General features: G+C 38.7%; 1 protein-coding gene across 1 annotated transcript in view; it reads right to left on the minus strand.

Moving 5' to 3' along the window:
* Positions 1 to 26,568, minus strand: part of SPAG16 (sperm associated antigen 16) — a 1,240,018-nt gene that overhangs the window by 1,174,082 nt on the left and 39,368 nt on the right. Inside the window, exon 5 of the mRNA XM_007959961.2 lies at positions 14,366 to 14,503. Within this exon, the coding sequence (XP_007958152.2) occupies positions 14,366 to 14,503 (138 nt within the window). The remainder of the gene's footprint in view (positions 1 to 14,365; positions 14,504 to 26,568) is intronic.

The raw sequence follows: 26,568 nt of genomic DNA on the forward strand, positions 1-26,568 counted from the left end.
GTACCCAGGCTGTGCATGAAAAATTAATGTGTTTTTCATTCACCTCCATATACTAGCTTTAATATAATAATGTAAAGTATCACTTAACATGAAAAAATATTTCTCTAACAGTCTTGGTTAACTAACAAAGTACTATTTCATTAAAACTCTCACATTCTGAAAAATGGACTGAATTAAGCACTGACATCTCATATTAGTATCATAATGGAAGAAATCTTCTCTGTGTCACAATATTTCAAAATTTAGATTCACATAAAATAATGCACACAGACAGACTTTTGCTTTAGGAGCTGTGTCACATCAATCCTTGAGGAACATGACTGGGATGCTGCCAAAGAAGTAGGATGTGGCTAGGTTTTCAAGCTCCCAATAGAACATACACTGATTAGTAAGACTTGTTCCTGCAAGATTAAGTCACACGTGGCATAGGGTGAACTGAAGATATCTGATCCATTCTTTCTTCTTCCACCTTCTCTCCCTCCATTCTTGCTTCTTCTCCTCTTCTTCTTTCTTCTTTTTCTTCTTTTTTTGATGATCTGTATTCTTTACTCCTTCTCTTGTAGTTTTCATCCACTACAAACAATGTGTCCAATGATTCATATTACTCCTGGTCAACTCTCCATATCTAACCGTGAACCTCATTTTCATGGCAATGATCTTGTAGGAACAAGAAACTGTTTATTCAAATACTTTGTTGTTGTTGTTGTTACTTAAACTTAAAAAAATAATCTAATGAATACAGCAATGATTAGATGAACAATGTATTATTTCCAGGTTTTTACCCTTTTCTCTGACTTCTGTTTTACTTCATGAAGGAAATGAAAAATCTAACACATAAACCATGAATTTGAAAAGTAATAATTTTCCCAGGTAAACTACGGTATGCTAAACACTATTTCTCATTTTCTCTAAGTTTCTCAGCAATTGAAGAATGAACACAGTTTTTAACTGCCAGTTTGCTACCACAGAAAACCAAGACACCATCTTTTGGAGGCAGTCTTTAGTTAATGATTGGTGCAATGACTGCTACATATTCACAGCATGGAAAGCCCTGATGCGAACTGTCTCCAAGCTTTCCCTGTCATAGATTATTTTTGCACCATGGACACAGTAACATATTTTATGTACCTAACTTCTTTTGCACTTTAATGTGAATATAAATGATTCTCTATGTACCCATCACTCAGCAGCAACCAACAACCCTGCCCCATTCACACTCTCACACATTACTTCCCTACCATATTATTCTGAAGTGAATCCCAGATATTTTATCATTTTATCTATAAATATTTCAGTATTCATATCTAAAATATAAGAATTGTTCTCTTTTTCAAATAAGCATATCATTCCAAAAAAAAACAAAACTCACTGCCATCGAGTCGATTCTGACTCATAGTGAACCCCTTTGGGTTTCCGAGGTGGTAAATCTTTACAGAAGTAAATTGCCCAGTCCTCCTTCCATAAAGTGGTGGTGGGTTTGAACTGCTGACCTTCTGGTTAGCAATCAAATGCCTTTGGCACTATGCCACCAGAGCTCCTCATAATATCATTTGTTGTTGTTAGATGCTGACGAGTCATTTCCACCTCACAGCAACCCCATGCACAGCAGAACGAAACACCACCCCATCCCACGCCAGCTCCATGATCCTTGCTATACTTGAGCCCACTGTTACAGCCACCGTGTCAACCCATCTCGTTGAAGGCCTTCTCCTCTTTTGACAACCCTTCACCTTACCAAGCATGACATCCTTCTCCAGGGAATAGTCCCTTCTGACAACATGACCAAAGTAGGAAAGACGAAGTCTGGTCATTCTCACTTCTAAGTAACATTTCAGCTGCACTTCCTCCAGGACAGATCTGTTAGTTCTTTTAGCAGTCCATGGTGCTTTCAGCATTCTTCACCAGGACCACAACTCAAAAGTATCAACTCTTCTTCAGTCTTCCTTATTCATTGTCCAGCTCTCACATGCATACGAGGCGACTGAAAATACCATGGCTTGTGTCAGGCACACCTTAATCCTCAAGGAGACAACCTTGCTCCTCAGCACTTGAAAGAGTTCCTTTGCAGCCAACCTGCCCAGTGTTACACGTTGTCTAATGTCCTGACTGCTGCTTCCATTGGCATTGATTGTAGAATATATTCTACATTGATCGTAGTACTATCATTACTACACCTAAAACAATTAACAATCAGTTCTTTTTTATTCATTTATTTATTTAAAGAGTTTGTTTTACATTCAACGTTATGTGTACATTTAGTTTCACTCCCATTTACCACGTCCAACCCTAACCCAGTCTCCTCCCCTCCCTGTCCAGTTACCCTCCCCCCATGCCGCTCACAGTTATGCACTCCTGTTTGTCCTGCATTTCCTCAGTGTGAATGTTGCCCCTCTGGTACCCCATGGTCTATTGCTCTAAAGGATATCCTTCCATAGAGTATGTGGGTGCATCATCCTGGGTTGAGTTGTCTGCATGTACATCTTGTTAACTATTGGGCTGAGAGCCAGCCCCTGGGAGTGAGTTTTATTCCAGACGCAGAATGTATTCCAGGGCCCTAGTTCTTAATGTCATAAAAATAATACAGCAGCACTCAAATTTCCAATTATTCCATAAATGTCAATTTATTTTTTAAAACTCAGAATCAAAATACAGTCCATGTTTTGCAGTTGATTGATATATCTTCTAAGTCCCTTTTACTTTCTTTTTAATTGTATTTTATTGTTGACGATGAAAATATACACAGCAAAACATACACCAACTCAACTGTTCTACAAGTACAATTCAGTGATATTGATTACATTTTCTGAGTGCTGCAATCATTCTCATCCTCCTTTTGAGTTGTTCCTCCTCAATTAACATAAATCCATTCCCCCCTAAGGTTCCTACCTAATCATTTGAGTTGTTTTCACTTTGATACCATATAGATAGTTCTTAAAAGAGCATAATACTCAAGGCAGACTTTTTTTTACTAGTTAAGCTAAACTAGTGTTGGTTTTAAGAAGACTTCAGGGGATATTTTTAGTTCAAGTTTCAAAGATTATCTCAGGGCAATACTTTCAGGGGTTCCTAGACCCCATTTTGGTTCAGAAAGTCTGGAGTCTATGAGAATATTAAATTCTGTTCTATGTTTTTCCCCTATTTAGCTACTTTCTTTTAAAAAAACCCATCCTTTGTCATTTTACCATCAAGCCATTTGCAAATGGATGTGCAATATGATTTATAGATCATATTTCTGGCAAACAATAGCCAATGAAATCAAAACCCATTACTGTTCATGCTTTCACTGACTACAGAGTTAAAACCCAGATAACAGCAGTTCCAACTATTGGTTCAAGGATATCTTTGGGGTACATTAGAATACATTATTTAATGCTGTTTGATATTGATACATTTTTCCCCACATACATGCATTTTAAAAAACATAGTTATAATCGAATTTACAACACAGCAGGCCATTCATTTTTTCCTCTCCTATAAAAGACTTATTTCCAAAAATGATACTAAAGTTACACTGAATGAAGATTTGAAGATTAAAATTTATTTTATTTTATTTTTTACTATATTGGCCAAGAATTCCCTATCTTAAAAACAAATATTAATTGTCCTTCAAGTTGCACAGTTTCTGCTAGAGATTTCTGTACTTATTCAGAACACAAAACATACCATGGTTTAGGATGGTCTCCATCTCAATAATAGTAAAGCCTACATTCAAAACAAGAATATAAGGATATCATCAAATTTGTTTGTTGTAGATAGACTAGGGACATAATTTTCACTCAAGTTCATTATGAGATTCATATAGGACAATCTATTATGCTGTGGAAACTCTTGTTGACATTAGATGATTCTTGTGCATAATTTCAACTGATTCCAAAATATTTAAAACTTCTAGTTTTAACTGTATATCTACATGCCTATTTAAAAATGTAACTTTGGATTATTAGATTTAAAACTCAAATAGGAATTTCTGCTTCTAATTAGGATTTAGGAATATGCATACAACATCGATTGCCTCACCTTAACAAAGAAGAAAGGAGTTGTGGTGGTGTAGTGGTTAAGGCATTTGGCTGCTAACCAAAAGGTTAGTAGTTCAAATCCACCAGCTGCTCCCCAGAAGAAAAATGTGGCAGTCTGCTTCTATAAAGATTTACAGGTTTGCAGTGGGCTTGGGACCATAGTTGCAAAGGACATGAAACTCAATTGGCATAACATACTATACAAAACATTGTTCCACCTCCTACTTTAGCAAGTAATGACTGGAATATTAAAAGCCTGCAAGCAGCCATCTAGATGCAACAATGGGTCTCTCCTCATCCAAAGCAAAGAAAAATGAAGAAAACCAAAGATTCATGGAAACAATTAGTCCTAGTGACTGGTACACCATGCGATCCACAGCTTATACAACTATAAGACCAGAAGAACTAGATGGTGCCCGGCTACCACTGTCAACCACTTGGAGGGGGATCTATGTAGGAGATCCTGGATAGAGAGGGAGAACAATGTGGAACAAAACTCAAAATAATTTGGGGAAAAAAAAAAAGAGGGCCCAGGTTTGCTGGTCTAATAGAGCCTGGTGGTACCCCTGAGACTATGGCCCCTACTTGTCCTTCAGGTTTGGAACTGAACCCATACCTGTGGCTTCCAGCCAAACAAAAGACAGGCATTTGAGTTGAACACTTACCTGAGGTAGATACACTCCTTGGAGAGATAAATCATGGGAGGAAGAAGGGCAGTTTATGAACAGGGAGACAGCTAAGGGGACAAGAGTGCATGGAGGGATGGACACAAAGAAGAGGTAACTATTGAGAGGAAATGGGAGGGGAGCCGTTGCATTGTGATAAATTATAGTCAATGTCATGAGACTAAGTGTATGTGAACTGCTATATGGAAAGTGAATTTGCTCCGTAAATTTTCACCCAAATCACAATCTAAAAAAAAAAAAAAACCTGCCATCCTTCTTAAATATAAATATATTTATCACTTGATCTAATGATTCTCTTTTTCAAGACCTTTAATAAAACTAAGAAATAACTTGTCCAAAAAAAAAAAAAAAAAGATTTACAGGTTTGGAAACCCAATGGGTGTTGCTATGAATCAGAACTGACTCAATAGCAGTGAGAACAAAGAAAAAGGGCCAGATAAATTACAAAATAATGTATTTTTTTATTAAACTCATCAGAGAGCTGAGGTACTACGGCAATAAAGTAATAAAACCAAAACACAGACAAGCTACTCTAAGTACAAGAGAAAGAGTACCAAAAATAATCTAAAATTGTGAAGCAATAAAGCCAAGTGTGGGTTAGTATGTCAGTCTGAAATAGATGGGGTATCTGACAATGGGGGAGTTCAAATTCATTCACAAACTCTTTCCCACAGGCCTACTCAGAAGAAATTTTGGGGGTAAGTCAGGGGATGAGGGAGACGTCCATAATGATGCAACTTTATAGGTAGTGACAGTTAACTGCTAAGGATAAAACCCTATCTACTTTTTAGGACCCCAAGAAAAGGCTAGCACACAAGGCACAGTTAAAGGTACTGAATAGGTAGAGGAAAGGTCAAAGAAAAACTACCTACCCCTGATGAAGGGGCAGGTAACAATTTTGGGCCTAAAATTCTATCAAAATATCATGCAGAGGTCTCCTACTGCTGGGACAAGGGTATGAAGCTCCTGCCAACATCAACTGCAAATACAGGGCAGAGTTTGGCTGCAACTGAGGAGGTGAGAAAGGGCAGGAATGTTGAAAAGTCCTAACTCACAAGGCTCGGGTACAAGGCCTCCCCATAACTGAAGATGGGCCAAAATAAGAGAGAACTGCTCTACCACCCCCTTGAATGTACCGAGTAAGGAGCAATGTGAGGGAGAAAGCTTCAGTACCATGGTCAGAAAAATAAATGACTGTGCTGACATTTTGTTGTGAAAACAGAATCTCACTGAATGCATCCATTTATAAAATAACCCCACTCTCATTTAAAAGTGTGGGGCAAGGCTGTCCAGAGAAGAGAACTGTTGTCAACAAGAAACAATTCATCTGAACAACTACTTTGAAAAAGGAATAATGAATAAGATGTCTTGGAACATTCATTTTAAAAGAGTTCGACAGAATGTCCTGATAGGCCTTTTAAAAATATTTTAGCTCCAAAATGTGTCAAGCTGAATGAGGGTTTATATCAAAAATAGTACAATATTTGATGTCTGAGTTTATAACTAGTAGAGTAATTCCAGTATGATATTAAGATCATATTCATTATAAAAGAGATTGTATACCAATGTGACCTTAGGCAAGCTATGCAACCTCTGTATGTATCATATTCAACAAACGTATATGGGCATACAATGAACCTGTAACCCACTGACATCAATTTGATTGGGACTTATAGCACTACTCACTGGGTTTCCAAGGCTGTAACTCTTTACAGATGAGATTGTTTCATCTTTCTCTCACAGAGCAGCTGGTGAGTTTGAACCACTGACAATCTGGTTAGCAGCCAAATGCATTACCCACTACGCTACCAAAGAGTATTGAATTAAATATTTCAGTAAAGCATACTGTCTGATACATGGAAAATACTGAATAAATATCATTATTATTATTATTATTATTATTATTATTATTATTATTATCAGCAAGAGCATCATTTTATTACTATAATTATATAGTATACAACAGATTATTCAATTGCCCTAACAGCTACATTTATAGAACCAAAACTGAAAGACAAAACACTAGTAAGTAGTTAAATCTCCTCCAATGGTCCAAAACAACTGGGATACAAAATTATTAATAAATCTGTATCTTTTACAAGGGTATTTAAACTTTTATGAAAGTCTATTTTGAGTCTACTAAAACTGTCTTACTTTCAATAACATGATGAACTGAATCAATTGTTTTATTTATTTTATCTAAAATGTAAACCCACAATAGATACAAAAATTCTTTGAAAAGTAATGCTGCAGTTACTTGAGTAGAGCCATAAATGTGCAGCACGGCATCAATTCACTATTTTAATATATATTTAGAGCCTATTTGTGCTAATCTCAGAAAAGAAAGCATAGGAATTGATTAAAGTATTAGACCTTAAAGTTTTTCTGACCATTAAATTTGTTTTCAGGGATTTGCTTTCTGTTTGCACAAAAGTCTACTCAGTAAAACAATTTAAATTCATTTCATGCTGATTATTTCCCCTAGTATGACCTTCCTGATGCTCATTTGCCTACAAAAAGGAAAACAAAATATGACTAAAGAATAAAGTATAAAATATTCCTATGAGCAATTAATATTTTAGGAGCTTGGTGTGTGGTGCCTAAAGCATGTGACTGTTAATCAGAAGGCTGGCAGTTCAAACCCACCAGCCATTCCTTGGAAGGAAGGTTAGGTAATCTACTTCCGTAGTGATACCACCTTGGAAACCCAAGGAGGGGTTGCTATGAGTCGGATCCGACTCGACGACAGTGAGTTTGGGTTTTGCTTTTTATTTTGAATACCCCAAGTGAAATAATTTCATTCACTAAGTAGTTTTAACTAATTATGTTGGAGTATTCATTTAATAATGAATTTATCGGATAATTTTGTTATAATTTAGTAAAAAAAAAAAAATTTCCTATTTACCAGCACCAAAGTAGGTCCTCTTTGCCATATACTTTTTCATGTGAAATTCAAATAATTTCAGAAAGTAATTTTAAAATATATCTGAAAGTAATTTCTGATAACAGTAATATATAATAATCAATTACTTCATTATTTTTTTGATGAATTAATTTAATCCTTAAAATTAATATTGGAATTATTTTTATATGGCAAAAATGGAATTGGCATTGAAGTAGTTTAGAGGTAAACTTTCATTATGCTTTTAACCAAAAAACAAAGGAGCACACTCATGGCCAGAGAAAATACCTACTTCATTTAGCAAGCAATTACCTAAACACTAACACATGAAATTTTATGAGCCTCATTATTATCTTTATTTCCGCCATGATTTTTCTGAAAGTCATTAAATTAAATTGATCTTTCAGAAAAGCTGGAGACTCTGACCTTTTATAGAAGAGAATTTTGTAAGTGAATAAAGACCCCTTAGAAAAGTACCTCATTTTTCCTCCATCCATTGTCATTAAATTTTAGTTTTATTTATATTTATATTTTCTGGAAGAAGGAAAAATAAAGTATTTCATAATTTTTAAAATCATAAATTTTAATTTTCTAGTAAATAATTTAGTAAGTATTATTTCCTGCCAAATCTTCAGGAATCTCAATAAACTCTTCCTGGTCTACATTGTAAGTTCTTAATTTAAGGAAGATGATACTTTAAATGGGGCAAGGCTTAGCTTGACAGAAAGTTATTTAAATTTCCATCATGAATGTAAAACGATGCCTGTTCCAACGGAATGCTACGCAAGAGGCAAAAATCATCAATTCACTACTGTAAAAATCTTTAAAAGTTTAATTAAACAGACATTGTGGTAAACACTTTAAATGGCTCCCCTCAAGGATAGATAATATTACATTTTCAATTAAACTCTTATATCTAATAAATGACAAAGCATTATGTATTTGTATTCATGTACCCACACCACCTGATCAGTTACCAATATATGTTCTGAATCAAAGATTAAGTGGGGTTGAAAATGCAGAGTTTGACAACAGCAAATGTTTTCCCTGTAAGAATCTAACAATCCCTTAAGGAGTTTGTTAAGCAGCTAAATCAATCCATGTGATGAACCTGCTAAATCAACCCATGAGAAGATTATGCAGCACATCCCTGTTTCCACTCATGTCCCTCTGCCCAGTCTGTTTTCCACACAGGAGCCAGCTTACATTAAGCTTTGGCTTCCCATCTCGTTCAAAGAAAACAGCAGAGTTCTAACAAAGGCCACTACTTTGCTGGGATTTCTCTTTTCCCAAGTTTACATGTGGCCTGCTCCTTCAGTTTCTTCAGATAACTGGCAGGACTTCTCTCATCGTCCTATATAAAACAGGATCCCCATCCATGTTTATCTTCTTTACCTATGTTATTTTTCTTCAGAGCATTTACCACCACTCGATACGTTATATGGGATATTTGCCAATATACACATGTGGTTAGCAGCTATCTTAGTGGGGATGTCAAAAAAGTGGAGGTGAGAAAAGGAAAAGGAGTGAGAGACATCACGGAGTGGCAGAAGCTGAGAGAGAAGAAGGATGAAAAACAGGATGCTGTGGTTGCCTCTGAGCCAGTGCCAACTCATGGCAACATTGAGTTTTAACAGCACAAAATGTTGCCCAGTCCTGCACCATCCACGTGGTCTTTGTTTGAGCCCACTGTCAAGGGTATTGGGTCAACCCATCTCGTCGATAGCCTTCCTCATTTTCACTGACCCTCTACCAACATGACGCTTTGTCTAGCAATAGGTCTTTCCTGATGCCACATTCAAAGTGAACAAGACCAAGTCTCATCATCCTCACTTCTAAGGAGCACTTCAGCTACCTTCTATCTGAGACTGATTTGTTTGTTCCTCTATCCAGCCACAGAACTTTCAATATTATCTGTCAACACTAAACTTCATTCAATTCTTCTTCTCTCTTCTTTTTCACTGTCCAGTTTACACATGCACATACGGAAAAAATCAGGAGTTGCTTCAGGAGCACCTTAGTCATCAAAGTGTCCTCTTTGCTTTTCAGAACTTTAAAGAAGTCTTTACAGCAGATTTTCTTTATACAATACAGTGATTGATTTTTTGGCTTCTGTTTCTATGGATATTGATTGTTGATCCATGCAGAATGAAATTCTTGAAAAAAAATCAATTTTTCTCCATTTATCATGACAGAAAAAGGACTGCTAAATTTGGTGTGAAAAGGAGTATTTTAATATCCACAAAGACCACCTCAGTAGACTAAGTGGGTGAAATCCAGAATATAGGATTTTGAAGTACAGGTTCATTGGTTCTTTCTATTAGGAGTAAACCATTGGTTGAGATTATTTGCTGTGTCTACAGTATGAAGAGACATAAAATGCTAGTTAATAAAGACAACAAGGTCAAGCCAAAAGGTTACTAATTAATGAAAATACTAATAATTATTTAGGGACACCAGTCCAATGTAAATCTTTTGGCATGCCAACCTTCAATTAAAACAAGGTTTATGAAATAATGTCTTAAGTGTGAATGATATAATTCTTAGTAATGCTTTTTTAGTCTCCATTAATCCATCACTTGTCTGCTAATTTAAGATTAATAAATTCTACTTCATTTAAAATAACAACTGATATACATTCCAACAGAACTAAAGTTATGTTCTCCTTTTCCAAGTAAGAATATCAAATAATGTGTTAAATCATTCCTCTCCAGGATCTAGTTTGCAACATACTTTTACCTTAAATGTAACTATAATTTTTTTTAAATAAAAACAATATTGTCCTTTTAACCCCTCAGAGCATGTTTTGGTCATCTAGTTCAAGTACAGAAACAGTCCCAAGATCAGAGACAACATGGCAGGCCACTCACTGATGACTTGGCCAAATGTAAGATCAGGATCCATATGTGCCAAGAAGCTCAAGACCTTTTGCAAAATGTCTTCTTACACACTGGAAGCAGACCACATCCCTATGGCAGCTACTAACAGATTCCACCATGAAGTTGATTACCAGGCTCATAGTGGGGAATAATTACATCCAGCTGCCCAGCCACTCAAAACCCAGCCCCAGCCAAGTTGACACATAACCTTAACTACCACAGAGCATAAAGAAATTTACCTTAAAGTTATTCTCCACATTACATATCTTAGAGAAAATCTACATCTACAGTACTATATTGAAAATCTCTTCTTGTTTCAAAATTGACGATGCTTATAAGACAGGAAAAGATAATTCTTGCTTGAACTATAAAAATTCAAATGATGTTTTAGAGTGAAATATTTCCCCTTTCATTTTCTCCTCCATGTTTCATCACTGCTGGATTTCAAAAATATTAAATATGTGATAATTAAACAAAAAAAAACTAGGGATGTCAGCCTTTACAGATTGTTGTGTTGTTGTTATGTGCCGTTGAGTCGGCCCTGACTCATAGCGACCCCTCCTTGGGTTTCTGAAGCAGTACCACTATGGAAGTAGATTGTAGGTTTGAACCGCCAGCCTTCTGGTTAGCAGTCAAGTGCCTTAGGCACTACACTTTTGAGATAACTGACATTTTCAAAGCACTTTATAATTTGCACTGCTCCTCAATATCAATTGTCTCATGTTATTATCACATCATGTTCTAACTCACTGCCATCGAATTGTATCTGGCTCATAACGACCCCTCCTTGGGTTTCTGAGGTGGTATCACTACAGTAGATTGTCCAATCTTCCTTCCAAGAAGTGGTTGGTGGTTTTGAACCGCCAGCCTTCTGGGTAGCAGTCAAATGCCTTAGGCACTACGCCATGAAAGCTCCTTAGGAGGAGACAAATAAGTAATAAAAATTCCCTAGGAGTTAATGATACTATGTATAATTATGCCCTGTTTAATAATAAGAAAATTGAGTTAATAAGTACCAGAATACCAGAAAACAGGTATTTGAATTTTAAGTTTAGCACTCTTTGCATGGCAACTCTCCCCCCCCGACAAATATTAACTATATAATCACATTATTTATTTAGTTTTTCTACATATAACATTAAATGCTATCAGTATACTCAAGTGCAATACCAATACATGACCTGTCTATAAGCTGACCCCTTTTGCATATGAAAAATTTATTATTAGAAAGATATTTAATGTCTACATTTAATTTTTTAAAAACAATAGCCCAATCTAAAAAAAAAAAAAAATTATGTCAAATTCCATAAAAGGAACTTGATGTCTATCACTAATCCCTATTGGAAAAATATCCTTACAAGTCAAACTGAAAAACCTAGTTAAGAAAAGCATCACAATTGGTGCAAGCCTGTAGCATGACAAGATACAACTCTGGAATTTAAAAAAAGAAAACACTTCATTTGCATTTTCTGAGAATGTATCCAATAGAACTAGGCTATAGAAACATATTTACCAAATAAAACAAATATCAAACTCATTGCCATAGAGCAGAGTCTGACTCATAGCAACCCCTATTGGGTTTACGAGGCATTAGTGCCTAAGGCACTTGACTGCTAACCAGAAGGCTGGCTGTGCAAACCCACCAGCTGCTCCTCGAAAGGAAAATTGGGCAATCTACTTCTGTAGTGATACTGCCTCAGAAACCCAAGGAGGGATCGCTACAAGTCAGATCCGACTCAATGGCAGTGAGTTTTAGTTTTGGAAACCTTTACCGAAGTAGACTGTCCCATTCTGCTTCCACAGAGCAGCTGGTGGATTTGAACCCCCAACCTTTTGGTTAGCAGTCCAATACCTTAGGCACCATGCCACCAGAGGTCTAAAGGTGCTGTGAAAACATGAATTCAACAAATACTAAGATCTACGGCAATCCTACTTCCATAGTGATACTGCCTTGGAAACCCAAGGGGGGCCGCCATGAGTCGGGGCCGACTTGACGGCAAACAACAACAACAACTAAGGGTCAAACAGCTTTTCTTCAGAGTTGCCATGTCAGGTATTTTAAAGTGAATAAATATTTTCCTTTTCTGATTTCTGAGAGCTTATATCAAATGAGATATACTTGAAAGATACGTATAACTTATAGAAACTAAAACTATATAACCAGATACTTTAGTACACACAAACAAGAGACAGACTTCATTTGATCAATACCTGTTTTAATCATGGTGTTTTTAAAAATTAAATCAATAATTTGCATTGGTAATAGTTTATATCATTTTGATTATAGTTATTAAATAATATTCAATAAACAACCAGTAATCAACAATGATTATTTAATGCCACTGGGGTAAAACTCATTGCATAAAGAGAATATATCTATTTAAAAGAAAATTAGCAAACTCAAGTAATAATTCAAAGGAAATGAGAAACTGAAACAATATGCCAAGCAGCACTCTGAAAAATTTGCTGTGTCAAGTTCCCAGCACATCCATTAGGTGTCTACACAAAATCACAAAAGTATTAAGACAAACAGAGCAAACCATTTCTGAGAAATGGAACCAAGAATAGAGGGAACACTGGTTCTAAAAACATATCAATCTGTGGATCATTATGTACTTCCATGTACAATGTAAATTTTAAAATGACATACAGTATAGTATAGCCATAGAAAATATGACATTTACATACCTTGTAGAAATATTTCTACAAATGTACATAATATTTGATTTAAATTACCATACTAATTATCCTTTATTTAAAGCCTCCTTTTAAAAGTAGAGGTTTATTTTAGAATAAATCTAAATATTTCTTCTACTTCGCAATCAGTAGTATTGCTTCTTTGCATAAAAATTTTTTACAAAGATCTTTAAAATATTGTTTTCGTAAATGGTAGTTTGGGAGCTCTGGTAGCACAGTGGCTAAGGCACTTGACTGCTAACCAGAAGGCTGGTGGTTCAAACCCACCAGCCACTGCCCGGAAGGAAGATGGGACAATCTGCTTCTGTAGTGATATTGCCTCAGAAACCCAAGAAGGGGTCGCTATGAGTCGGGTCCGACTCGACGGCATGTAACACACACACACACACACACACAAAATGGTAGTTTGCTAATCTAATTTTTGTTTTAGTAAGATTCTTTAACAGAGAAAGTCCTCCTAAAACGTGTTCAATAAAAATAAATGAATAAATAAAGCATAAACTGTCTCAAGTCCATAACAAGGAGTGATTTTCCATATAGCATCACCTTAAACAAGTAGATTCACCCAAGTCAACACATTCACATTTTTGCCTTTTCCAGAATACCACTGGCTGCTTGTCTAAATTTGTTTGCTGCAAACTGCATGCCTTTCATTAATTTAAAAAAAAAAAAAAAAAAAGAGGAAAAGTGCAGTGATTTAGCTGCAAACTGCTAGGCTTTTCCTCTATGCATAAATTCATGCTAAGCAATTACAAAACAAAGATTTCCTCTAAGGAATTTTCAAATCATGAAGTTCATCTACTCCTTCTTTCCGCTCTGATTTCTATAATTTCATTATTGTTTCAGAAATTAGCTTATGTTCACAAAAGAACATTTCATAATCCATAAAAAGATGATCAAATATCTAAGTGAATGTTATATAACAAATTCCATGTTTCTCTCACAACCGCCTACATTCTACTCATCAATGAACTGTACCCATGTGAGTCCTGGTCATCTGTTCAGTTAATCTGCTAGTGAAGCCTTTTATATTCTTCCCAACTAGAACTTAAACACAATACAGTTCTCCCAAAGTAAAGCTCTGGTACATTAACCACCATTCACACATTAGCCTCCTTCAACCCTTACTTTTACATAGTCCAAAATAATATATATTTTTAATAGTAATTTAGAAAAACAACTTACTCAGCTGCCTGCTTGTAGTGCTTCAATTCTTTCTTCAAATTTTTGTTCTCATTTTCTAAAACCATATTCTGAGTATAAACATCTGGAACATTCTCAATATTTCTAAGTTCAATTACTCCCTTCTGTATTAGTTCATACCTAGGATGAAATCAAACAAGAAGGCTTTATATATCTACAACATGACAGCTAAAAAGAAGCCACCTTATCAACTGAAGTAGCAACAATAGGTTTATTGCTGAAGGAAAAACAAACTGTTAAGTATTTATTGAAAGTCAGTAATGTATAAACAAAACCACACATTGCCCACACATACATAAGGGGTTTTGTAAAGGGGAAGTTTAATTCTAAGCTCTGGCTTTAGAACTTAACCATCCCCATAAAGTTGTAACTCCATTGCCCAAATTTCAGTAATTATGCATTATGACAAACTGTATTGGCTAAAAGCAGGAATATTTATATTTTTTGCAAATTAAAGAAATATACTCTTAAATTACAATCTCTTCTACAACTAAGAAATTACTAATTACATATTATAAATAATTGCTCTGTTACCTTTGAAGGCATTTTTATTACCACTGTAGTGCCTAAGGCATTTGACTGTTAACCAGAAGGCCAGTGGTTGAAACCCACCAGCCACTCCTCGGAAGGAAGATGGGGCAATCTACTTCCGTAGCGATACTGCCTCGGAAACCCAAGGAGGGGTCGCTATGAGTCAGGTCTGACTCGACGGCACATAACAACCTTCAGGGAGCTCTGGTAGCATAGTGCCTAAAGCACTTGACTGCTAACCAGAAGGCTGGTGGTTTAAACCCACCAGCCACTCCTCGGAAGGAAGGTTGGGCAATCTACTTCCGTAATGATACCGCCTCGGAAACCCAAGGAGGGGTCGCTATGAGTCGGGTCCAACTTGGCAGCACATAAGAACAACAAACCTTCAGTGGAATTGTAGCAACTAGCCAAATCGGAGACAACCAAGGATTGAATGGGAAACAAGTAAAGATAGAGAAAAATAATCTGTTTTCAAAACATCTGAAGAATTAGAAGGGGAATAAGAGTGAGGGCGTGAGTGGTAATAAGAGAGAAAGGCACAGAAGAAGAATGTACTCTTAGGGTGAGTAAATCCTGACCATGGTTTTCTCCCCTAGTAGAGGGAAGGAGATGGATGGCATTATGTTCACGTAAGGGTACGATGAAAGAACATGGAGGTCCTTGTGAAGGTCACAACCATAGTGAAAAGAGCCAAGATGACCAGATGGTAACTTCTTTTTTGAGAAAATATTTAAATTAGTTTTGGTTATGCATAAGTAAATCAAAGATTCTAATTTCCAGTAAGGAGCCCAGATGGCACAGTGGTTAAGTACTCAGCTGTTACCTGAAAGGTGGGTAGTTCGAACCCACCATTAGCTTTGTGGGAAAAGACGTGGCAGTCTCTTCCATAAATATTTACAGCCTTGGAAACACTATGGGGCAATTCTACTCTGCCATTCAGGTCACTCTTGAGTTGGAATCAACTTGATAGCAAGGGGTTAATTTCCAGTACCAAACCAAAACCAAACCTGAAACATGGCTCATGCAAATAAATTATTCCTACATAGTAATATAAAAAGGTTATCTTCTTTAGGGGCAGAATTACATTTCTGTAGGTTATGCTTCCTTTCAGAAAATGTTTCCTATCCAAAAGTAGCTCTAAAATTTATGTTCTTGGGAAATATGTGACCTAGAGATCCTGATATCTAGCATGTAGTTTTATCTTTTGTGTATTATAATTCCCTTCTATGATTCAACAAACTCCTGTAAGGCTCTTAAAAGTTATAGCCTATTGTCAGCTATTTTTGTAGACCAATGAGGGAAGGACCTGTACCAGCAGAAGCAGCACTGGGGTGTAGGAAAACAGATTTGAGTTGGCAAGAGGGGGACTCAAAAGAACAGAGCAGGGCTATCTAAGAAAACAACAACCAATACTGATTATGGGAAAAGACAGATTTCCTGCAGTTAATTTGTAATGAATCTCGGATCAAGGTGTGCCGTTGTGGGCCGGAGAAGTCTAGGACAACTGGTCTACTAAGTGAATGGATCACCAATGAATCAAGTACAGAAGGAACAATGAGCTGGGAGTCAGAAGAACTGGGCCCTTGCTCCAGCTCTGTCCCAGTGAACTGCGAACAACAGTAACATGAAAGGGCTGGGTTAGATCATCTCTAAGGTCCCTCCTAGCTCTAATTTTCTAATATGTGATGGGAGTCCTGGTGGCACAAATGGTTATGTGTGCAGCTGCTAACTGAAAAGTTGGTGGTTCCAACTACTCAGCAGTTCCATGGGAGGAAGACTTGATTATGTACTTCCTTCAAAATTTCAGCCAAGAAAACACTATGAGGCAGTTGTTCTCTGTCTCATGTGGTCACTGTAAGTTGGAATCACCTCCACAGCACCTAACTACAATAACAGCTCCTTACACTCAAACCATTGCTCCTGGAGGAAGCATTCTAAAGTACAGATCGGGCTATATTTTATCATTCATTCATTTAAAATCCTCTAGTAGGTTTCTGGGAGCTCTGGTGGTATAGTGCCTAAGGCATTTGACTACTAACCAGAAGGCTGGCAGTTCAAAGCCACCAGCCACTCCTCACAAGGAAGGTTGGACAATCTGCTTCCATAGTGATACTGACTCGCAAACCCAAAGAGGGGTCGCTATGAGTCAGGTCTGACACGGTGGCAGTGTGTTTGGTTTTTTGGTTTTTAGTAGGTTTCCTTCATTCTAAGGATAGAATCCAAACTCAAAAATTGGTAAAAGACCCTTCACATCTAACCCTTGTAAATTATTGCTTCAGCCCCATTTTCAGTTGTTCCTTTGCAAGTTTCAGGCATAACAGCAAATCAAGTAAGTCTGTCTCTTCTCTCTCTCTACACCCTACCAAAGGAGTCTCTTTCTTCCTTGAACCTCTGAAGCCTAATTTTACTCCCCTACCCCACCCCAATAATTTATGCACATTCTTTTTTTTTAATTGTGATTTGGGTGAAAGTTTACAGAACAAATTCACTTTCCATAAAGCAATTCACATATACTATGTCTCATGACATTGACTACAATTTATCCCAATGCAACAGTTTCCCTCTCACTTCCTCCCAATAGTTACCCTGTGTCCATCTCTCCATGCACTTCTGGCCCCTGAGCTGTCTCCCTGTGCATAAACAGCCCTTCTTCCCATGATTGTTCTCTCCAAGGAGTGTACCTACCTCTGGTAAATGTTCAACTCATATGCCTGTCTTTCGTTTGGCTGGAAGCCACAGGTGTGGGCTGTGGGGCTGAAGGGCAGCTAGGGGCCACAGTCTCAGTGGCTCCACCAGGCTCTACCAGACCAGCAAATCTAGTCCCTTTTTTTTTCCAAATAATTTTGAGTTTTGTTCCACATGGTTCTCCTTCTCTATCCAGGATCTCCTACATAAAGCCCCCTCACAGTGGTTGACAGTGGTAGCCTGGCACCATTTAGTTCTTCTGGTCTCACAGTAGTACAGCCTATGGATTGCATGGTGTACCAGTTGCTTGGACTAATTGTTTCCATGAATCTTTGCTTTTCTTCATTCTTCTTTCCTCTGGACAAGGAGAGATCCATTGTTGCATCTAGATGGCTGCTTATAAGCTTTTAAGATCCCAGTCGCTACTTGCCAAAGTAGGAAGTGGAACAATGTTTTGTGTAGTGTTATGCCAATTGAGCTTGATGTCCCCTGCGACTATGGTCCCGAGCCCACAAATTCAACTACTCACTCCCTCTGGGTAGCTGGCTGTGGCCAAGAAGTAACTATAACCTTGTCCCTTGTCAGCTCTACACCTGGGAATTCTTACAGAACATACAAATACACTTGTAGAACTATTGTCTCCCAACCGTGTACATGGTCTTGGGTACACTCCCCACTATATACCCATGTTTGCCTTCACATGTGAATTTATGCACATTCTTCTAAACTCAGCCACTCCAATGTAACTTCTGGGAAGCCTTACCTGACATTGTCATACACTAAGGCTGTTAGATTCCCCTGCTCCCTTAGTGCTAGCTCTAGACCCCTGTAATAGTCTACATCACAATGTATCTTATATATATATATATATATGTGTGTGTGTGTGTGTGTGTGTGTGTGTGTAATTTTTGGCTCTAGCCCCTCCCTGACGACTAGCAGGCACTTAACAGTAAAGATCCAACAGTCTTAGATATCACTAGTGCCTGACATGTAATATGTGCTCAGCAAGAGTTTGCTGAGTCTACTAAATAGTCTGCCCTTCAAGTAAGTAACTATCACTATATTCTGATAAACATAATTTAGAACTGCTTGATTCTTACATATCATTGAAGTGTTTATCTCTCCTAAATGACAGACCACCTATTTCTTTCAAAACCCAGATAATGCCTCCCTATACAATCTTTCTAAATTTAAGTCCCACAAAGTTGCTATCATTTCAACCACTGTGGTAGAGGAAACAGGCTTTGCAAGACCAAATACAGCTTCACTTTTACTCTCTGCTAGCTCACTTCTGCTTTCTAAATCACTCTTATGTAACACCTGCTAGAGTGGCCTTGGAGGTCCAGAGCCCAGGCATGAAGCCACCTTTGTTCATCAGAGCCTGCCTGCCACTGTAGGGCATGGAGATTCTAGTCTTCCCTGCCCTCACAGGGCTTCACCCTGTAAGTAAGCCCCTTAATAAACTCATATACCATAAACCTGAGGCTGCCAGCTTTAGTTTTCAGTCTCTTGGCCATCTCTGTATTTGTAGTGAATTTAGAGTTACAGGTCCATGCCTAAATAATTGGCAATGCAGCTAATAGCAGAGAAGTATCCACAGGGGTATCCCAGAGTAAGGATTGGTCCATCCGTTGGAGCAAATACCATATTAGCCAGAGATCTCCATATGGGGAGGCTGGCCCATATGCTTATTGTGTGTAAATCAGCACGAGTACTGGGATACCCCAAAAATGGCAAGTGGCACAGCACAGCTGCACGATCATATGTGCAGAGGACTGTAGGAGTACCAACAGTTAGAAAGGGATGCAATAGTTTATGTGCTCACAACTGACATTCAAAATAACCACCTCTGTGAGCAGGGTGCCCAGCTACAGATGCTCATGCAGGTTTGCAAAAATGGAGATAGCAGAGGAAATGGCTTAAAGAGGCCTAGCAGCTAGCTAGAGCATGGAGCAAGAGTGAAGGAGCCCGGCTGCTCCCCTGCCAGCTGCCACCACTGCCGCTGCTTCCCCTCTATAAGCTGGAGGACCAACTGGGGTGTGTTGTGCTGCCCCAGCCCCTCCTTGCTCAGGCCATGAAGGCAGTGAGAGCACTAAGGTGAAGGGAGAATGAGCACTGTAAGGCAGCTGGACTGGGCAAGGTCCCACACATATGTATGTGAGGAAGCCACCTGCCTGTCTCCCTCACTTTTCCTTCTCTCCTCCTCCTCGCTTCTCCCTTGCTTGTTGAGCAGCACCAACTCAGAGCCTGTGGCCAAAGTCAGTAAAAAGGAGTTTATTTCCAACCACAAAAAGCCATATAGTGAATTCTCTGCTGCAGAAATGAAGGCAAGGATCTCACAGGTGGCCTCACCCTCTAGTAGCACCTACACCCAGCTGGTAGCAGCTAAGCTAGGCAAAACTGTGAAAGACAGAGAAAAAGGGGTGTGAGCCATAGGAACATAGGGAAGAAAGCTGATGATCATCCAAAAACCCCTTGAAAGTAATCCTAGAGCAGATGTGAGTGGACTTATTAGCTGTTGGGATATTAGTGAAAAAGACACTACCTTGGGAAGACCTTAAAGCTGGAGCAATAATATCACCCTCTAGGTCCTACTGTTCTCTCCATGAGGGGGACCCAGAGGCAGGTGGAATCCACCAGTCCTAGGACTAGAAGTAGGGGCTCAGGTCACCTGCAGGTCAGAGCTCTGTGAGGGGTATGGGGGGAAGAGAGACCCCACATAAAGGTCACAATATATTAGTCAAAGATAAACAAGTAGCAGTCTAGCTCTGCTGATCAGAATTCACTCATCTTTGGAAACCCTGAGTGGTTTCAAGACCCTCCCTTGGCAACTGACATTTTAGAAGTAGATTCTCTTGGAAAATTCCAACTACAGGTAAAAATAATGAAAGGAGTCCCAAATATGACATTCCTGTTAGAAAATCTTAGCAGAGATCTGGCATGGATGCTAAGGACAAGACTCTTATTGTTTTTGTCTATTGATTTCATTACACTGATGACATCATGTTCACTGCTGAAGATGTTTCTGTTACAAATTGTCTAGACATGCTGATCACTCACCTACTGAGGAGAGGATGGGCCATGAACCCCCAAAGGCAAAAAGACTGGGAACATTGGTAAAATTTCTAAGAGTCATCTGATCAGGGAAGACCTGTGAGGCTTAGTCAGTAAGAAGCAAGCTTAACTCACCCCTAAAATGCCAAAGGAAACGCAAGCCTTCATGGATCTTTTAGGGTACTGAAACCCACTTAGCCCAGTGCTTGAGACCACTCTACTGACCAGTAAAAAAAAGTGCCTTTTGGCAATACAACAGCAGCAAGTTTTCAAGAAAATGAAAGTGTTGGTTGCACACTGGGTACAATACAGGAAGAGATACACATCAAGATGACACCCCAGTACTGTAGAAACCGGTGACAGAAGACACCTAGTACATAGAGGTGTAGCATAGTGGCTAAGTCACTTGCCTGCTAACCAGACAGCAGGCGGTTCAAACCCACCAGCCACTCCTCGGAAGGAAGGTTGGGCAATCCTACTTCCGTAGTGATACTGTCTCGGAAACCCAAGGAGGGGTCGCTATGAGTCGGGGCCGACTCGACGGCACATAACAACAACAACAACCAAGTTGTGTGAAACTGGCTCAGGGTAAAACAATCAATGAGCCAAAACAATCTGTTTTTCTTACAGCAGTCCATTCGCCTCTTTTCCCACCAGGGAACCCAAGAAGCATACATTATAACACAGGAGGGGTTGCTGCCCACTAAATTCCACAGAAAACCAGGCACGGCAATGCCCATGTTGGTTAGAAAATAACCAAAGAGGCAGATTTGGCAGTATAGTAATTTCATGGCTGCTGTACAAAATTACACTGTGTACTCATGGCAATGCCCAAGGCATCTGCCCCACAATCCTGGATAAATATGTAAGAGATAATAACCTGTAATAGACTGACAAGTGGGTTATATATGGCCCCTCCCTTTAGTGAAGGTGGGAATAGTTGCAGTATATATATACTCCCACATGACCACAGGCATATACCTTGCTCCTAACGGTACCTGATGTATGTCTGGCTACTACTTGTGGCACCTTGGGGTTGCCATCCATTGCAGGGATCATTAGATAAGTTATACTAAAACATCTGAGTTACGCCATAGTAAAAGCTAGGTGGACCATGAAAGTCATGGAACAAATTAAATCTCTAACAAATTTTACAACAAAAACAAACCAAACTCACTCTCATCGAGTGGATTCTGACTCATAGTGACCCCCATTGAGTTTCCAGGGCTATAAATCTTTACAGAAGTAGATTGCCCCATCTTCCTTCCATGGGGCAGTTGATGACTTTGAACTGCTGACCTTCTGGTTAGCAGCCAAATACCTTATCCACTATGCCACCAGAGTTCCATAATTTTACTTAACAATTCCCAAATAATAGTAGGGAAAGCTTATGTCTGTTAACTGCTGAAACCACCCAGATGAGAAAGATAGTCCTCCAGAACCAAATGCCTCTGGCCATTCTAACAGCTGTTCAAGGCAGAGCATACTGTGGTGAAGATAGAAGTTGTACCTATATATCAGACTACCATCAGAATATTACTGATTTTTAGGCTACATGTTAGGCCTTGGACACACCAGATAACCAGTCTGCTATAGACTTCTAATTTTCCTCCTTCACCTCCAGCTGGTAAGGATGCTTGCTGAATGTTACCCTTCTCCTACAAGTTGTGTTACTGTGTTCGTCTATATTGCTTCAGTGGCCTGTGTCTCCACTTGCAGCAACACTGCCTGTCCCTACCTATTTATTTATGATGTCTCCCTTCAGAGTTCTCAGAGACCTGTGGAAGAGGTGGGGGGCATGCTAGATAGTAAGAGCTGTCTTCAAGAGGTGAATTAGAGGGAAAATAAGCTTTGCAAGGCCAAATATGGCTATGCTCTTGCTATGTGCTAGCTCACTTGTGCTTAAAAATCATTCTTATATTATGCCTACTGGGGTGGCGTTAGAGGTCTGGAGTCTGGCATGAAGCTACCTTTGGTCACCAGAGCCATATAAGCCACTGCCTGCCACTGAAGCGCACAGAGTCTGCCATGCCACCATGCAAGGCTTTGCTTTATAAGTAAGCTCCACAATAAAATCCTATACCATAAACCTGGAGATGCCAGCCTCCTTCAATCTCTTGGCCTCCTCCATACTGGAATTTAGAATTACTAGTCCATACCTGACTCGACGGCACATAACAACAACAACAACAACAACAGTCCATACCCAGACAACTCTTTTCACTATTCATTTAAAGTATGGAGGGGGGAAAAAAAAGCATTACCACCTCTCTAATTAGCAATGTTCACAATAAATACATAAGTTTTTACTTTGTACTTAACAGGAGGAATCTTCCTTTCTTTTCTCCTCCCATTAGAGCATAAATTCCGCACATGGGAGACTCCCCAATTTGTTTATAGTTCATCATTAATACGCCATACAATAGAACTTGACACACACTATTGTTTTTCAGTGTTGTTGTTGTGGTTGTTAGGTGTCATCAAGTCAACTCTGACTCACACCAACCCTATGTACAACAGAATGAAACACTGCCCAGCCTTGCACCATCCTCACAATCCTTGAGCCCACTGTTGCAGTCACTGTGTCATTCCATCTTATTGAGGGCCCACCCCTTTTTTACTGAACCTCCACTTTACCAAGCATGATATCCTTCTCCAGGGAATGGTCTGTTCGGACGACATGACCAAAGCAGGTGAGACTTAATCTGGCCATTATCCCTTCCAAGGAGCATTCCAACTTGCAAATCTTCTAAGACAGATTTGTTCGTTCTTCTCACAGTTCAGGGTACTTTAAGTATTTTTCACCAACACAAAACTCAAAAGCATCAACTCTTCTTCAGTCTTTCTTATTCATCGTTCAGCTTCCACATGCGTATGAGGCGACTGAAATTACCATGGCCTGGGTAAGGCTCACTTTAGTCTTCAAAGAGATATCTTTGCTCTTCAGAACATTAAAGAGGTCATCTGCAGCAGATTTGCCCAATACAATATGATGTCTGATTCTTGACTGCTGCTTTCATTAGTCTTAATAGTGGATCCAAGTAATATGAAATCTTTGACAATTTCAATCTTTTCTCCATTTATCATGATGCCGTTTATTGGTTCAGTTGTGGGGATTTTTCATTTTCTTTAGGTTGAGGCACAAGCCATACTGAAGACTGTAGTCTTTAATCCTCGTCAGTAAGTGCTTCAAGTCATCTTCACTTTCAGCAACAAGGTTGTGTCCTCTGCATATCACAGGTTGTTAATGACTCTTCCTCCAATTCTGATGCCATGTTCTTCTTCATATACTCCAGCTTGTTGGATTATTTGCTCAGCATACATATTGAATAAGTATGGTGAAAGGATATAACCCTGCCCCCCTCCCTTCCTGATTTTAAACCATGCCATATCCCCTTGTTCTGTTCAAACAACAGCCTCCTCGTCTATGTACAGGTTCCTCACGAGCACAATTAAGTGTTCTGTAATTCCCACTCCTCTCAATGTTATCCGTAATGTTTTATGATCCACACAGTTAAATATTTTTGCACAGTCAGTAAAACACAAGTAAAGACTTTTCTGATAGTCTTTGCTTTCTGTCAAGATCTATCTGACATCAGCAATGATATCCCTCATTCATGTCTGTTTCTGAATCCAGATTGCATTTCTGGAAGTTCCATGTCAATATACTACTATAACAACCCTTTTTGAATTCTCTTCAGCAAAATTGTACTTGCATTTGATATTAATGATATTGTTCAATAATTTTCACATTCTGGAAGATTGTCTTTCTTTGGAATGGGTAAAAATATGGATCTTTTCCAGTAAGTTAGGCAGTTAGTTGTCTTCCAAATTTCTTAGCATAGATGAGTAAGTGCCTCCAGCGTAGCATCCACTTGTTGAAAGATTTCAATGGGTATGCCACCAATTTCTTCAGTGCAACTTTGACTTCTTCCTTCAATACCACTGGTTCTTGATCATATACAACATCCTTAAACTAATGGACATCGACCAATTCTTTTTGCAGTGACTGCATTCTGCAGTATTCCTTCTATCTTCTTTTGGTATTTCCTGCATCATGCAATATTTTACCCATAGAATCTTTCAATATTGCAACTCAAGGCTTGAATTTTTTTCTTTAGTTCTTTCAGCTTGAAAAATGCAAGCATGTTCTTCCCTTTTGTTTTTCTAACTGCAGGTCTTTGAACATTGTAGTAATTGACTTTGTCTTCTTGAGCTGCTCTTTGAAATCTTCTGTTCAGCTCTTTCATCTTGTCATTTCTTTCATTTGCTTTAGCTACTTCTTTGTTCAAGAGTAAGTTTCAGAGTCTCTTCTGAAATCCATTTTGGTCTTTTCTTTCTTTCCTGTCTTTTTAATGACCTTTTCCTTTCTTCATCTATAATGTTCTTCATGTCATCTCACAATTCATCTGGTTTTGGCCACTTGTGTTCAATGTGTCAAATCTATCCTTCAGATGGTCTCTAAATTCATGTAGGATATAATCAAGGTCATATTTTAGCTCACATGGACTTGTTTTAATTGTCTTCAGCTTCAATTTGAACCTGCATATGAGCAACTGATTGTTCCACAGTCAGCCCTTGGCCTTGCTTTGGCTGAAGATATTGAGCTTTTCCATTGCCTCTTTCCATGGAGCTAGTCGATCAGATTCCTGTGTATTCCATCTGGTGAGGTCCACATGTATAGCTGCCATTTATGTTGTTGAAAAAAGGTATTTGCATATAAAGGTTCACCACCTCGGGAGATCCGGCAAGATGGCAGACTAGGCAGAAAGACTGCACAGACCCTCTTCAACAAAGAAAAGGGAAACCAATTAACACAGACACAGAAGATAATCCTGGACCCCTGAGCCTTAAAGGGAAGGATATAGAAGTGGACTAAACCCCAACTAGCAGAAGAATTTGTGTGAAATACCAAAAACGGAGACAGACGGAGCTGCGGTCTGGCAGCGATCCTGAGCGATCCTGACGGCACAGACAGGTTGGAGATTCCTGAGTGGTGGTAGGATCTAAGAATTAACCTAAAAATCACCCTGCTAGCTAGGAACTGCACGGAGGAATGTGTACGGGTGGCTGGGGAACAAACGGAGAAGGTGAAGAGAAAGGTGGGCTGAGCTGCAGACTTTTGCAGGTCAGGAGGGTGCCGCCATTTTGAAGGTTCAAAAAGCAGCTTGACTATTTTGGATATTTAAAGAGACAGTGCTCTCACAGATTCCTGGGGATTAAGAACACGTTCTGCTTTCCAATAACCCCAAGGACACTTGGGACCTGAAAGACTAACAAGGTACGACATTCCTCGTTACTCTTGGTGAACGGAGGTGCGGCCATCCTCCACTCCCACCTACCTTCTGGGCCCACAGGAACTCCATCACAGTCTGTGTGCACAGACAGAACCTGGGTGCCCTGCCCTGTCCTCCACCAATTTTTTTTTTCTCTTTTCTCTTTTTTTATTTTTATTTTTTTCTTTTTCGCTTTCTTTTTTCTGGTGATTAGTTTGCTTGTATTTTTCTGTTTTAAAACAACTAATATTATTAATACTTTTGTCCTTTCTATTATTATTCTTTATCTTCCCCTACCAGGTCCTAGTTTTCAGCATTTTTTTCTTTTCCCTGTGCCTGGCTGAAATTTTTTTTTTTATTATTTAAGGGTTTTTTTTTTTTTCTTTCTGTTCCCCCTTTTCTCTTGTGGCTAACCCTGTTCCTTGATTTCCTTTTTGCATATTTCCCATATTTTTTTCATTTATTATTCTCCTTCTCTACTTTCTTAGTGCCCTACCCCCAGATATTGCAGGTTTTCTTGTTTTTTCTTCATTTTTTTTCCCCCTTTTTTAGTTACTGTTCCTATGTGATTACATGGTGTGTTTTTTGTCCATGGGCTTTTAGATTTTTGATGGTTATTCAATTGTAATTTGTGTCTAA

This window comes from Orycteropus afer, unplaced genomic scaffold (genome assembly GCF_000298275.1).
Source record: "Orycteropus afer afer isolate SDZICR_OR568_19922 unplaced genomic scaffold, OryAfe1.0 scaffold00002, whole genome shotgun sequence".
Lineage (NCBI taxonomy): Eukaryota > Metazoa > Chordata > Mammalia > Tubulidentata > Orycteropodidae > Orycteropus > Orycteropus afer.